Genomic DNA, 15,994 nt, shown 5'->3' on the forward strand with positions numbered 1-15,994 from the left:
ATCTTATGATAAAAAATTAACTAATATTGACTACTTAAAAATTAGTTTTATATATTTTTATATTTTTATATTTCAATATATTAAATACATTTAACTAATTGTTTTCTAGAAATGAGAATAAATAATATTTATGAAAGTGCGCATATTATATATTGATCTTGTCTGGAAAATAGATCGGCCTCAATTGCTTGGAATCGGCCGAGCTATGCACTGGAAAGCTGTACGTCCGACTCTTTGAATCCGAACTCCTTATGTGTGTTGTTGTGTGAAAGCGGTAAGAAGAGGGTGGAGTGTACCTACAAAGGCACTCCGAAACTTAAATCAGTGTATATTCTTGCTATATTAAAAACTTAGGTATCAAGAAAAGTTCTACTTCCCTTTATATGAAGAATTCCTTGTCTGTTACATTCTCGGTAATAATTGTCGAAAAATTGATATTGTAACCGACCTTATTTTACCGTTTGAGACGTCGGTTATGATTGGAGAATTGGCGTCACCGAGCTATGGCTCATAAATTCCGAGTAGTAACGGACGATGACGAGTTATATCATATGCTGATAACGGTTATGGAGCCGAGTTATAACGTGTAATAATGACGACCATATCACAGCCCCCAAGCTTAGCCTGAGGAGAGGTTCTTTTAATGAAGCAGGTTGAGCTTTGTGATGAGTTATAACTCGGCTGCGTGGATTATTGGGTGAGCCCCCAGATCAACATACTTCATTAAAAGTGGTTTGTTTTTCTGTACGTGGGGAGTCGTGTCCGTTGGTTTCTGAGGAGAGAGAAAGAGTAATTGTTGCATTTAAGTTTTGCTGGTTTCCAATGTTGGTTTCGCCGTTTGACGTGACGTTGGAAGTGGGTTTTATCATTTGGAACATTTGTGGCTTTATTAACTTTTGATGTTTGGAGTTTAAGTTGGCAATTTTTGGCGATTGGTTTTCTGCTTCCTTGTGAAGAATGAGTAAGAGAGGTACGGCTTTGTCTCCTTGTTTCTGATCTGTTTCTTCATTTTTCTCTCTCTCTGCTTTTCTTTCTTTGTTTGTATTCTGTTTTGGTGGGCTGATGGGGTTTGAGAAGGAGAAAAAGGATAAGGTAGATTGGTCCTATGATTGGGTAGGGGAGGATGTGAAGTCTCGGGTCTCGTTGTTTTCTGATGAAGCAGCGGTGAAAGAGGTTGATGTAACTAAGATAGTGAGGGTTAGCTCCGGAGTTCAAGTTGAGTTGTTACCATGCAGTGTTGATGATAGGGTCTATCACCGGGGAAGGGGATTTGAGTTCTTCTATATGCACAGTTGTGTCCTTGAAGAGTTGTGGGTTAGGTTACCTTTTACAGAGTTTGAGTGTCAGATTCTGAAGCAGTTAAACTGTGCTCCATCACAGCTTCATCCAAATGGGTGGGCGTTCCTTCGATCCTTTGAAATTCTCATGGAATTTCTTGAAGAGGTGCCAACCGTTGATCTGTTCTTTTCCTTATTCCAAGCTAAAGGGGTGTGGAAGGGGGGTTGGATAAATTTTAATAGCACCCCGGGTTTTGGGATTTTCAAGCTCTATAAATCTTCTTTTAAAGACTTCAAGGAGATGTATTTCAAAGTTAGGGGGTTGGAAAAGGATTTCCCTTTTTTATTGACGAAAATCTGGCTGAGAAATTTCCGCTCTTTTGGTGCTCGGAACCCCAAAATATACTCGGCCCGGAGGTGATATCGTCGAGGAATGTATGTTTGATTGAGTTTTTGGTGGAAAATATTGATCGTAGAAATCTAATTTCGATGTATGAGTTGCTAAAGTGGGAGGAGGATAAAGATGCTATTTTAGAGTATTTGGGTGAGTGTTAGGGTTTTTTCTGATGTATTTATTATTCTGTCAGGGATATCTAACATGATCTGTGTTTGGCAGGTGGCAAATATCCCGGTGTTTCGGCTGCGTCTCTAAGGTCGCGTTTTAAGAATAAGAATTTGGAGAAAGAAGTGCCGTCCTCTAATGCTGAAAAGGGTACTGCGACTGGAGAGGTTACTCAACCTCCTCGAGGTCGGACAAAGGTAATTGTAAAAAAGAGGAAGTCTGATGTTGTCGACCTTTCTGAAAATTCTGATGAAAAGGAACATGTAGTCCCTTTGGAAGAAATACAGGCTTTCATGGGTAACCATAAAAAGCTTCATGAAATTTCCGAGCATAGTGAGGGCTTTTCTGTGTGGGGAAAAGAGTATCCGTATATGGCTGTGGTGGACGAGTATTGCCAATCCTCGGCTGATGTTTCTCTTGCAAAAGAAGTTGGTGATATGGCGATCAGACAGTATATGCAGGTAGTGGCCGACCTTGTTTGTTCTTTATTTGTTTTGAGAATTTGTGTTAACTTTTTATATTATTATGTCTTAGGTTGTTGGGCTGCGTCTTGCCAGTCTTGGGCGTAGCCAAGAGTTGAAGTATAAGAAGTTTTCAATAGAAAAGGGTGAGGTTTCTTTGTTAAAGGAGGAGTTGAGCAAAAGCAAAGCTGCTACTGCCGAGCTTCAGACTCGGTTAACTGACACCGAGAAGTTGTTGAAGGAGACAAAAGAAAGTTATGTCAGAGATGTCAAGGATTTGAAGAAGAAGGAAAGTGATCTGGCGAGCATGCAATCTCGCCTAATTGAGGTTACTGCTCAATTTAAGGAGATAGAGAAGAAAAAGTCTGATGAAATTTTGGACTCTTTTGTGGAAGGGTTTGAAAGAGCAAGGTTACAGGTGAAGTTTCTAGCACCAGAGGCTGATCTCTCCGGCATGGACCCTGGAAAGATCGTGCGTGATGGCCAGCTGATCGAGGATGATGGTGATGTGGAAGATGAGGCTGATAATGTCTAATGTGTTATTTCAAAAGCTTTTTTGAATTTTTTGCTTTGTTATATGTAATAGTTAGTTACTTGTGGCACTGTTGAACTCTTTGTTTATTGGACTTGTTTGTTTGCGTTTGATGGTAGTGCTTTTTAATTTAGAAAAAGTTGTGCTTGTTTATTCGAAAAGTATTCCGAGTATATTTCTGTTGCGGTTGATATGATTGTCGAATATTGGCAGTTTGTAGCTAGACGAGTGTTTGAGTTTGTCTGAGCTGTATGGATAGAATTTTTGTTTTGACGATATCATACGCATATTTATTTGATAGAGAGCAAGATAATCTGTGCCTCTTATACATTTGAAATTTTTGAACCTCTAAGTACAAAGGTGCAGGTAGGCTAGCCTCGTTAAAACCTCTCCAAGCAAAACCCTTTGGGATAAAATCTTGGTAGTAGAAAAAAGAGTACCAGTCTGTCCCTGCTTTTTAACTATAAAATTTCTTTAGGGAAGAAACATTCCATGAATTAGGCAAGAGTTTACCATCTATTGATTCTAGTTTGTATGCTCCTTTGCCGAGGACTTCTGATATTCGGTATGGACCGTCCCAGTTAGCTGCGAGCTTTCCGTGTGATGGTGGTTTCCGAGCAATTTCTGTTTTTCGAAGTATTAAGTCGCCTTTTGTAAATGATCTGCTCTTGACTGCTTTGTTATATTGACGAGCTAGTGCGTGTTGTGCCGCTCACTGCTGTAGTGTGGCGAGGTCTCTTACTTCTTCTATGGTATCGAGTTTGGCTCTCCGAACTTCTTCCTGATTTCCGAGTTGTGTTCGGACCAAGTTTTGGGAGACTTCCAGTGGTATCATAGCCTCCGAGCCATATACTAGCCTGAATGGTGTTTCTTTTGTTGATGATTGTGGGGTGGTGTTATACCCCCAAAGGACTTCAGGTATCAGTTTGGCCCAGAGTCTTTTGGCGTCATCTAGCTTTTTCTTTAGCACATGTAGGATGATCTTATTTGCAGCCTCGGCTAATCCATTTGTTTGAGGATGTTCAACAGAGGCAAAATGTTGCCTAATTTTGAGGTTCTGCAAAAAAGAGTGGAATTTCTGATCTACAAACTGGCGACCATTGTCAGTGATAATATGGTGAGGTATGCCGAAACGGCAAACAATATTTTTCCAAACAAATGAAATCATTTGTTGAGATGTTATTTTTGCCAAAGGTTGGACTTCCACCCATTTTGAGAAATAATCGATGCCAATGATGAGAAATTTTACCTGGCCCGGTGCCGTAGGGAACGGACCGAGTATATCTAAACCCCATTGGTTGAAGGGCCAACTGATGTCAGAGTGATGTAGTTGCTCGGCCGGAATGTGTATCAGTGGTACGTGTTTCTGGCAATTGTTGCAGGTCCGGATTTTGTGTTGGCTATCCTGGTTTAAAGTTGGCCAGAAGAAGCCAGCTCGAAGGACTTTTGCTGCTAAACTCCAAGCACTGGTGTGTGTTCCGCAGATGCCTTCATGTGTCTCGGCTAATGCTATTTCGGCTTCTGAATTATTGAGACATTTTAGAAATGGGCGAGTGTATCCTCGTCGATACAGTGTTCCGTTAAGTATTGTGAAGGAAGATGCTTGTCGTCGAAACTTTTTGGTATTCTCTACCCCTTCTGGTATATCACCTGTCTGTAAATATTGTATGAAGTCGGTCCTCCAATCTGTTTCCTGTGTAACACTTAACACATTTGTTAGAATAACAGTTGGAGATGTTATGGTAAATTGATGTAGCGTAGATAGTTCGGATTGCGTACCGCCGAGCTTAGATAAAATGTCAGCCCTTTGATTTTGTTCGCGTGGTATATGTTGTATTTCAAATTTGGCATATTTTGTAGATAATTTCTTTGCTAATAGTAAATATTTTGATAAGAGAGGATCTTTTACCTGAAAAAGGTCGTTTACCTGTTGTACTACTAGTAGAGAATCACAATATATATTTATCACCAAGATTTGGAGATCCAGACATAGTCGGAGTCCGGCGATTAGTGCTTCATACTCGGATTGATTGTTGTTGGCTTTGAAAGCTAAGTGTATGGAATGCTCCAGGATGAAGCCGTCCTTGGCCTCCAGACGGATTCCAGCTCCACAACCCCCATTATTGGAAGAACCGTCCACATACAAAGTCCATTGCTTTGTATGGTCTTCTTCTGATGGTATTGTAAGCTCGGCGATGAAATCTCCAAGAATTGGGACTTGATTGGTCCTCTGGATTGGTACCTGATATCGAACCCAGACAATTCGACTGCCCATTTTATAAGCCTTCCTGCGATTTCTGGTTTGTGTAATACTTGTCTTAATGGGTGATCGGTTCTGACGTGTATAACGTGGCTCTGGAAGTAAGGTCGGAGATGTCACGCCGAAAATATTAGAGCTAACGCGAGCTTCTCTATCCTCGGGTAGTTGAGCTCAGCGTGTTGGAGAGTTTTACTGACAAAATATATCGGATGTTAAACTTTGTTCCTTTCTGTAACAAGAGCTGAGCTTATCGCCCAATCAGTAACTGATAGATATAAAAATAAATCTTCCCCTTGGAGGGGTTTTTGCAAAATCGGTGGTTGTGAGAGAGTTGTTTTTAGTTTGGAAAAAGCTTTCTCACAATCGTCGTTCCAATAAAATTTGGTTTTCTTTTTTATTGTTTGGAAAAAAGGTATAGATGTTGAAGCTAGGCAAGGAACAAATCTTGAGAGTGCGGCCAGTCTTCCTGTAAGGCGCTGAACTTCTTTGACTGTTTTCGGGCTGGCCACGTCCAGAACTGCTCGGCAGTTGTCTGGGTTCGCCTCTATTCCCATGCGTGTTAGTAGAAATCCTAAAAACTTACCCCCCCTTGAACGACGAATGCACATTTCTCGGGATTGAGTCGCATGTTGTAGTGGCGAATTTGGCCGAATATTTCTGTAAGGTCGTTGATATGGTTATTGCCAATTTTCGTCTTGGCGACCATATCATCCACATAGACTTCGATATTTCTGTCGATCTGTTTGGCGAAGACTTTGTCCATAAGTCGTTGGTAAGTTGCACCTGTGTTCTTCAATCCAAATGGCATAACTTTATAACAATAGTTACCGAAATCAGTAATAAATGCCGTTTTACTTTGGTCGGAGGGGTGCATGAGGATTTGGTTATACCCTGAATACGCATCCATAAAACTTAAGGTAGCATAACCTGAGGCGTTATCTACTAAAGAGTCTATGGATGGTAAAGGGTAAGAATCCTTAGGGCATGCTTTGTTTAAGTCAGTGAAGTCGACGCACATGCGCCACTTACCGTTTTGTTTTCTTACCATTACCACATTGGCTAACCAGGTAGTGAATCTGATTTCTTTGATAAATTCTGCGTTGATGAGCTTTTGGGTTTCCTTTAGTGACGCTCTTTTCTTCTCTTCGCCGAGTTTCCTTTTCTTTTGCTGAACTGGTCGGACTGCCGAGTTTATTACTAGTTTGTGACTGATGATTTATGGGTCGATGCCGGGCATGTCTGAAGGTGTCCATGCGAAAAGGTTGGCTTGATTTTGTAGAAAGGTCGTGATTTCTTGTAGTTCTGATGTGCTGATTGACGTACCTACATAAGTGAATTTGTTAGGGTCATTGTTAAAATATACTTTCTGTAGGTCGTCGGATGGTTTTGGGCGTTTAAGGAAATCAGCTCTTGGATCAAGGTCGGCGAGTGCGTGGCTGTTTTCCTGGAGGTCGACATTGTTGACTTGTTGCCTTGGTCGATTTTGGTATTTCATGCTGATGTTGTAACATTGTCGTGCTTCTTTATGATCTCCATGGATTGTTACAACTTGATCGTTCTGCAGGGGAAACTTAACACACAGATGAACTGTAGAAACAATGGCGCCGAACTTGTTCAGAAAAGGTCGGCCAAGGATAAGGTTATATGGACTAAAACAATCAACTACTAAATATTGAATATCATATGTTTTTGAAAGAGGATGCTCACCCAGTGTGGTTTGTAACCACACTGAACCCAGTATTGGAACTCGCTCTCCTGAGAATCCGGCCAAGTCTCCTCCTGTTGACTGTAGCATGTTGTCGCTGAGCTTCATTTTTTGGAATGTGGAATAGAACAGAACGTCGACGCTGCTCCGGGGGTCTAAGAGTACTTTTCTTACCAATAAATCCCCTACCTGAAGAGTGACTACCACAGGGTCGTCCAAATTTGGTATGCCGGAGTTGAAGTCGGCGTGTGTAAAAGTAACTTGTGGTTGTTGATTAGTTACTTCAGCATCATGTTGTGGTCCGTTTACCGAGCATATTGCTCGGAACGATCTTTTCCTTGCCGAATTTGAGGATCCTCCACTTGCGTATCCTCCTGAAATGCAATTGATTATACCTCGTGGTCTTTCGTATTAGCTTGAAGATGCCTTCTCTTTTCCTCGGTTTTGTTGTTCGGAGGAATCGTTTGTTGTGGAAGGTGTGACGCGCTTTTGGATGTGGCAGCCAATGTACTTGTCGAGGTGTCCTTGCCTGGCCAGGCGTTCTAAAAGGTCTTTGGCTACCACACAGTCATTAGTGTTGTGGCTGTGTTTCTGGTGGAAAGCGCAATATTTAGACTTGTCCACATTCTTTGCATCTTGATAGGTGCCGGCTTTCCTTGGTGGTTTAATCAATTTCGAATTCAAGATCTCTTTGATTATGTCTTCTCTCTTAGTATTGAACTGCGTATAAGAATCAAATCGAGGGGTTAATTTAAAATTTTTCTTAGTGCTGGAGTTCTTGTCGTCGTCTCGGAAGTGTGACTTCTCATTTTTCCGAGCTTGTCTGAGCTCTTCGATGTCAATTTGGCCTTTTGCCTTCTCGCGAAATTCTGCAAGGGTCCTCGGCTTGGCTACTGCGATTGTCTCCTGGAATTTTCCAGGTCGGAGTCCGCTCTTGATTGCGTGTAGGTGGACCTCGGGGTGGAGGTCAGGTATACTGATTGCGACTTTGGTGAAGCGGGTCATGTAGTCCTTCAAGCTTTCGTTCGGTCCCTGTTTGATTGTATTCAAGTAATCGGAGTCGTGCAAGTAAATTGCGGACCCGGCAAAGTGCTCATCAAATAACTTCGCCAGCTGCTGAAACCGCGAGATGGAACCTGCAGACAAAGCACACAACCAATCAAGTGCAGGACCATCTAAATAATTTGGAAAACAACGGCATAAAACTGTATCTGATGCACCATTGACGATCATTATTGATCGGAACTTCTTGATAAATTTCTTTGGGTCTCCGCGTCCATCATAAGGTGTGAGGGTTAGCGGCAGTGTGAATCTCTTTGGCAATTCGAAGTTCATTACTTCTTCTGTGAAGGGTCCCACAAGGTCGTCGGCCTCCTCCTTTTCATCTTCAGGTTGGGGTTCTTCGGCTTGGGCAGTCTCCGAGACATGAGAGGGTTGGGAATGATGTTCCTCATCTTCTGGCTGATGTTGGTGAGTATCGTTGTGCTCTATTCGAGCATGATTTAGTTCGGCGATTTGGGCAGCCATTATTTGGTTCTTGTCGGCTATTCGTTGGTTGGCTTGTTGTAGCTCAGCTACCATTCGCATGAGTTCGGACAGTGAAAGAGGCGGTACGTCAGCCATGTGTGTGAACGAAGGTAATGGGACCAAAAGAAAAATACGACTTCCTCAGCCCCACGGTGGGTGCCAATTGATCTTGCTTGGGAAATAGATCGGCCTCAATTGCTTGGAATCGGCCGAGCTATGCACTGGAAAGCTGAACGTCCGACTCTTTGAATCCGAACTCCTTACGTGTGTTGTTATGTGAAAGCGGTAAGAAGAGGGTGGAATGTACCTGCAAAGGCACTCCGAAGCTTAAGTCAGTGTATATTCTTGCTATATTGAAAACTTAGGTATCAAGAAAAGTTCTACTTCCCTTTATATGAAGAATTTCTTGTCTGTTACATTCTCGGTAATAATTGTCGAATAATTGATATTGTAACCGACCTTATTTTACCGTTTGAGACGTCGGTTATGATTGGAGAATTGGCGTCACCGAGCTATGGCTCATAAATTCCGAGTAATAACGGACGATGACGAGTTATATCATATGCTGATAATGGTTATGGAGCCGAGTTATAACGTGTAATAATGACGACCATATCATATATAATATTAGATGAATAAATTATTTTTCTAATTAAGTTCAATTAATTTTAGTCTTTCTTTTTCTTATGACTTTTCTCTTTTTTTTTTCTTTTTTTTTTCAACTGAAATTTGTGGTTATCGATCCTTAAACTATTGAACGATCAACTTGTTTAAACTTAATTATCAAAAGATCAAGTAGCATTAACATATATATAAAGATCATGTTAGAACTTTACAAATTAATTATAGCGATTTATTAATTATGTATTGAAGTAAATAAAGAGACATAGAAAATTAGATTTTTAAATATTAAAAATTAGTAACAAAACCCAAAATTTTAAGGTTTAGTTAGAGCAGCAAAGGTAGGCAACAAGTTGAGGTGGCATGCCACCATTTACCATCAAAAAAGCAAATGGAATGGAAATAGAAAAAAACAACATATCCAACCGACAAGAAGATTTATTTCATATGTGGTCCTCAGAAGAATTTTGTGGGTGTTATTTGCCATTGATGAGCAATCATGTAACATACATGGCTTCATCAAACTACCTACCTTAATAAGGTAAGGTATATTATTTATGCATGTTGCAGGTATTGCACAATTTTTTCACCAAACATTCGGATTGCATCATTATCTCATAACTCACTACAACATTTGTTGGTTATTGCATCGCATGTTTAAAATAACACTTAAAAAAGGTTGCCTAATATATATATAGACAACCTTTTATACTAGTAATAATAAAATAGAATTATAATAACGAATTTTTAATCAACACACAATGGGTGATGCTGTTGATAAATTAGGAGACACTTATCAAGTGTTGTTCTATTACATATACAAAAACAACTATTATAAAAATAATATATTGCTTTTTTTAAGAGTTGTCTTTGAATTTATTTTAAACTTTACTTTTTAAGTGTTGTCTAAAATTTTTAATGTTTCTTAAAAAAACAAAAATAACCCAAACGGCAAGGCTAACTATTATGCGGAGAAAAAGGGGAGAAAAAAAAAAAAGAGTCTCTCGTTCCTAGCAAAACCCCAACCCTAACGAAATCCCTAACCCCAATCCATTCCAAATGATTCATTCTTCTCTTGTTCTTCAATCCATTCGATGATGACGCGTATTCCTTTATTGAGCTTCGATCTCAATCTCTGCTCGCGAATGAGCTTCGATCTTCTCTGCTCGCGAATAAGCTTCGATTCTCTGCTCGTTGAGCTTCGATCCTCTGCTCCTCTTCTTGTTGAGCTTCTATTATTCTCTGCTCGTTGAGCTTCGATTCTCTGCTCGTTGAGCTTCAATCCTCTGCTAATTGAGCTTCGATCTTCTCTGCTCGTGTTCATCACCGCCGGTCACTGTTCGATTATCACTGCTCGCATTTTTTGTAAGATTCTCGTTTTTGGCATTCTTCTGCAGGTACTGATGATTCTACCGTTCTTTCTCTATTCTATTTTAGCACTTTTTTGTGTTTTGAATCCTAATTTTTGGTTAAACTTGTTGCTGTGTGCATTAATTTTAAACTTGTTCTGCTATACTCTCACTGCTCCAAAAGCCGATTAAATCACGAACCTAACAGAAATTTTGCAATAGCCGGCAGCAGAGGCTGTAAATCGCTTCTGTCACCGTCATCGTTGTATAGCTCGAAGGAAGCACCAGCTTCACAATCGGCATCATTGCTAAGGCCACGGAATTGTGGAAACCTTGGTGACTGGAATGGGAGACGTCGGATAAGGGGCTGAAAAAGTGGTCCGGAGATGGCAAAAATCATGTTCCTCTCTTTTTGTGTTCATCTATACTGCCATCACAATTGGTATGATGCTGCCTCTTTCCTTTCCCTTTTTTGTTTTAATGTTTTTGGCGATTTGATCCCTAATTCTAATACTGGTGATGCTGTTGCTGTTGCTATTTGCAATGATAACTCTATCTCATCCTCAAAGCTCGTGACACTTTCTTTGTGTTTTCGCACTTACTGGTGATTATGACTATATGATGGAGTAGAAGATTTTGATGACTTGTTATAGTGAGTTTGAAGTTATTTGAGAAAAATAATGGAAGGACTACTTCCAATTTTCTTATTGATCTTGTACTTTTGTATTTTCTTTCACAAGTCTTTAATCTTCGTACAAGCCTTTCTCCCACCTTCAGCTCTCTGACCTTCTCTATTTTGCTATACATAAAATTTATAGACAACGGTAGTTATAAAATTCATGCTGGTTGATAAGGGAAAATTGATTTCCACACAAACTCACCGGCAAGTATACCGGGTCACATCAAGTAGTAATAACTCATAGGAGTGAGGTCGATCCCACGAGGATTGATGGATCAAGCAACTTTAGTGAGGTGATTAGTCTAGTTAAGCTAACAGTGGTGAATTGGGTGAAATTGTATTGACAGAATGTAAATTGCAGAAGATATAAAGTGCAGAAGGTAAATTGGCAGAAACTTAAAGAGCAAAAAATGTAAATTACAGCAAATGTAAAGGGAATTGGGTGCTGGAAAATTTAATGAAGCAATAAATCATAACTCATAACAAGTAACAGAAAGAGAAATTCACTAGGGATTAGAGATATCATAATACACAATGAATTAAATGGGTCTCAACTTCCTTCTCAATCATATGAATAGATCTATGGCATATTGAAATTGATTGGATCCCAATTCCTTGGTAATCCAATCTCTCTAATCACAATCAATGTTGCCAATTCCTTGATCTAATTGTCATGAGAAGAGGTTAAGCATGCTCTCTCATCCATAAGCCACACAAATTCTCAAGATCTCAATTCCTCCCGAATAGTGTCGATCAAGAGATTTGTGAGAAACTGAGCTTCAGTTCTAATTTCCATGATTCCCCTTCCGAAGCTCACATGGAAATTTAACAGATCCAAACCCCCTTCCGGAGTGAATGGATCTCAATCAAAACAGAAGTTATTTCTTAGCTATCCAGATGAATTGAGAGGAAGAAGAATTTTAGTTAATTCATATGAATCACAACAGAGCTCCTCCCCTTAATGATTGGGGTTCAATGGATCATAGCTCTCAGAACAATTGCGGAGAATGTAAATTGCAGAAATGTAAATCAGGCTTAATAAGAACAGAGATGTAAAATTGGCAGAAAGTAAATTTGCAGAAGAAAATTGCAGAAATTGAAAATTGCATTGAAATTAAACTGAATTCAGTACAGAAGAAATGTAAATTGTAGAGAAGAAAAAGTGTATCAAAAAGCCTTTTATTCTACTCCTACTCCTACTGCTACTACTACTCCTACTGTATTCCAGCGCCAGAACCATAACCTCCTAACCGACTTTCCTTATGAAATGAAACTGATGCCTTTATATAGGATTGCCTAAATTACAAATTGAAATGAAATTCAAAACAAATTACAATTAAATGAAAATCCTATTCTAGATGCTCCTTGTGCCTTTGCTTGAGTGATCTGAGTGGGCTTTGCTTGCTGTAATTCAAATGGGCTCAGAATGAAATTAATTGAGTAGAAATGCACTTCCAGGAGAGTGTAGCGTTCATTTGGAGAACGGAGTGTTTTTACAACCACGCGTACGTGTCCCATACGCTTGCACGTCATTTTGCTTTTTGGCCCATCCACGCGTACGCGTCACTCGTGGCCTTCAACTTGTGCCCTTCTGACGCGTACGCGTGCCATACGCCTGCGCGTCCCTTGTAGCGCTCTCCAAACGAGCGTAGCGTTCATGCAAAGAACGCTACCCACGCGTACGCGTCAGCCATGCGTACACGTGGTTCTTCAGAAATGTCATATCGACGCGTGCGCGTCGGTTGCAAAACTTCAATTCCAAATTTTAATTTGCTCAAAAACGCTCATTCAGATAACTTAGCGCTCTCTTTGCAATTGAGCACTGATCACATCCACGCGTACGCGTCATGCATGCATACGCGTGGGATTCCAGAATTGCAAATTCGACGTGTACGCGTGGCCTACGCGTACGCGTCACTTGTGAATTTTGCTTGCTCCATTATCGCAAGCGCTCTTTCAAACCGAACGTAGCGTGCGTTCTCGCGCCAAGAGCGCTCTCCTTGTTTAAATCATGGGCTACGCTTTTAAAAACGTGGCCTAAGGCTCCAAAGTGTGCTCAAACTTCGAAGTGTGCCCCAAAATTCCTTTTTTCTTCTTTTGAGCTTATTTTGTGCTTTTTTTTCTTCTTTTTCCACTTATTTCCTACAAAGTTTATAAAATCAAAAGATCAAAGAAATATACTATTTAAGCACAAAAACATTCAATATTTAAGCACTAATCATTAATTTCTTGTATGAAAAAGCATAGAAAATATGCACAAGATGACATGTCATCACTGGTATGTTTGTAGAAGAACAAAAATGGTAGCAAAAGAGATGTGTTTCTTCAACAAGGTGTGTGCTTCTATGCGGTCCTTACTACTAATGAAATCTGTTTTACTTTGTTCTATCACTAACAATGTGCTTCTTGTTTTAGTAATTATTATTATTTATTAGTTATCGTAATTGTCATTAATGCTATTTATTTATTTTGAAATGTTTTAACTTTCAAGCATAGTGGTAGTGACTAAATCCGGGAAAAGAAAAAAAAATAGAAGATGAAAGTTTTGAATTTCTCTAAATGTCTTTGAAAAAATTTTGTATTGGAGAGTTAACAATCCATATATAACAATCCATTTGCTACTAAGCTACTGTGAAATGAATAGCTGAAGATCTATACTGAAACAAGGATTAAGTGAAATTTGAACACTGTGTATATCATATATATGATGCTGCTAAATTTGTAGATAAGGTAGATCTTTAATAGAGATCATGTTTGACTATTAAGGGAGATGATGTTTTGGAAATGTATAAAACAGAGTACATTTTTTAAGTACCATGAATTTCTTTAGTTCTTTTGAGGATTTATTGTTAATATGATGCTGCATGCATGATGAATTTTGATCGCTTTAAAATTAATTATATATTATTCTTATTAATTAATTAGCCCATTCTTTCTTGTTATATTTTCCAATAAATAAATATATATCTGTAGCAAGTTTCATATGTTCAGAACTAAGGAATGATGTGAGTATATACATATGTCATATATCTAATATAATAATTAAGACTACAATCAAATTCTGTCCTTCTCACAACAATTCTAAAAACTCTTATTTTCAGAAAAGAGTTAGTTGTCACTTGAATCCATGCTTGTACTTGAAGTAACTACGTCATACTAATTAAAAACTCCTTTATTTTCTTTCTAATGCTTTAGTTTGTGCTCTTGAATAGTTTTTATTTGATTATAAATGGTTAATTATTAATATTGATGTTTGGTTTTTATTTTTCTCTTGAAGGATATTGATAAACAATATTTACGGATCTTTGGTGTATATAGCAAATTGTTGCGTCATGACCTCATAAGATATTTCTATCTCATACTTATTTGTTTTTATATGTGTATGTTAATTCTTTTGCACTTTTTTTATGTATATTGTTCTTTTGATGATATCAACCCAGAAGACCCTGATTTTTCTTCTATTCAAAGTTAGAATAGGACATTTTAATACATATATTTAACAACTCACCTATTTGTATAAGAGTATCATGTCTAAACAATATTGATGTCACAGGTTTCGCAGAAGCTGGGCTTATTGAAAGCAAGCTTTCAAGACGTGATATACAGTTGTTTACAGATGAAAACGGTGGCCCATTTTAATTACTTCTCTCCTGAAAGGTATGCATTTGTGGCTTCCTATATGTCTTTGGTAATGCATTACCATTCCAAAATCAGAGTTATTGCAATATCCCAATATATATATATATATATTTTTTTTTTCTTTTAAAACTTACAATATTCATCTTAATTATTGCCCTCTGTCTGAAATTTTCTATAGCATTGGATATAATGATGATATCCCTTCTCTCCTACATTCATTTCTACAGCCCTTTATCACGCCAAGATCTTGTTAGTTAAAAAATAGCCATGGAGAAGACACAGCTTCCTGAAGCTGATAAAAAGGTTTCTTAACTTGTTACTTTGATATGCTCAACTATACTCTTGATTCAAGTTACATTGAACTGATATGCTTGCGTTCATCAAACTGAATGATTGATGTGCAGACATTATACAAAATTTTAGGGTTTATCGACACTGAAAAGATACACCCTAATGCTTGTCCTACACTAGTAGCTGACTTCTCTGCTGGTGAACAGGGTATAATACTCTTGCATTTGGTATGTCATATTTCAAACTAAATTTGATTTTTCCTACTTGTTACTCCCCCCTTAGTTGTTTCTTAATTACTTTTGGTTTCTAATTTTCATTCGTTTTTTCATTTTTGGGGGCGGGGTGGGGGTACTCAAAGTTATACACGATTGTTCCAACCAGAGAAATCAGTAACCAATGCCCAAGCGGCTATTCCCTTGCTACCGGAGATGCTTCTGACGTAGTCAGTGAAGAGCTTGCATGCATTGAATAAGAATCTATGGCTAAAAATGCTGTTGCTGCACATAGTGCTTTGGTAGCTCAGGTTGAAAATATTTTGATAGAGAAGAAAAAGATCAACATTCTTAAAAAAATGGCTGACGAGGCAAAACTAGAGTTATATTGAGTTCGCTGGGCTGATGCCATTGTGGTAATTAGAAATTATGTTAGTTGATTACCTTTAATTTGTTCATAGTTGCTTATATGTGATAATAGTTTATCGGGATTTGGTGGCATATATACAGCTAGCTTTGAAGATTTTCACTTGATAGTTTTTGGTATATTGATTGCTTCATTAACAAAGAAATTTTGCTCTGTAACTGGTTTTCTAGTTATTTGATCAATTTTTTTTTTTGCAAATGTAAGAAAAAATAGGTAGTTAATTAAGAATCTTCATTGTTGTTCTATAACTATGCTTTGTGTAAAAGTTATTGTAATATTAAGTGCTTTCTTTTATTGTTGTTTTGGCCTCTGATGTATCCTAGTACTTCGCTCTAATACAAGAATAGTGGCAAAATGTACCTAGTACTATCACAAGAAAAAGCAATTGTTTTAAAAATATTTTCTATAATAATAATAATAGAAGAGGCAACGCCTCTGAATTGATGCCTTAG

General features: G+C 38.5%; 1 protein-coding gene and 1 long non-coding RNA gene across 4 annotated transcripts; one reads left to right on the forward strand and one right to left on the reverse strand.

Moving 5' to 3' along the window:
* Window positions 7,209-8,420, reverse strand: LOC107610460. Its single transcript, XM_016312510.1, has one exon. It carries the CDS (start codon window positions 8,418-8,420, stop codon window positions 7,209-7,211), a length of 1,212 nt encoding a protein of 403 aa, XP_016167996.1.
* Window positions 9,836-15,118, forward strand: LOC107612040. 3 transcript variants are annotated; one of them, XR_002351842.1, is made up of 6 exons: window positions 9,836-10,342; window positions 10,479-10,736; window positions 13,264-13,306; window positions 14,417-14,630; window positions 14,840-14,915; window positions 15,087-15,118. It is a non-coding gene; the product is annotated as an uncharacterized LOC107612040 (long non-coding RNA). The 3 variants fall into 3 exon arrangements; XR_002351840.1 differs by lacking the exon at window positions 15,087-15,118 and having other exon boundaries at window positions 9,838-10,342; window positions 14,840-14,997; XR_002351841.1 differs by lacking the exon at window positions 15,087-15,118 and having other exon boundaries at window positions 9,842-10,342; window positions 14,536-14,630; window positions 14,840-14,997.

The sequence above is a fragment of the Arachis ipaensis genome, chromosome B08 (genome assembly GCF_000816755.2).
Source record: "Arachis ipaensis cultivar K30076 chromosome B08, Araip1.1, whole genome shotgun sequence".
In the NCBI taxonomy this organism is placed as follows: domain Eukaryota; kingdom Viridiplantae; phylum Streptophyta; class Magnoliopsida; order Fabales; family Fabaceae; genus Arachis; species Arachis ipaensis.

Coding starts and splice junctions, on each gene's coding strand:
- LOC107610460 (XM_016312510.1), bottom strand. CDS start 8,420: ATGGCTGACGTACCGCCTCTTTCACTGTCCGAACTCATGCGAATGGTA.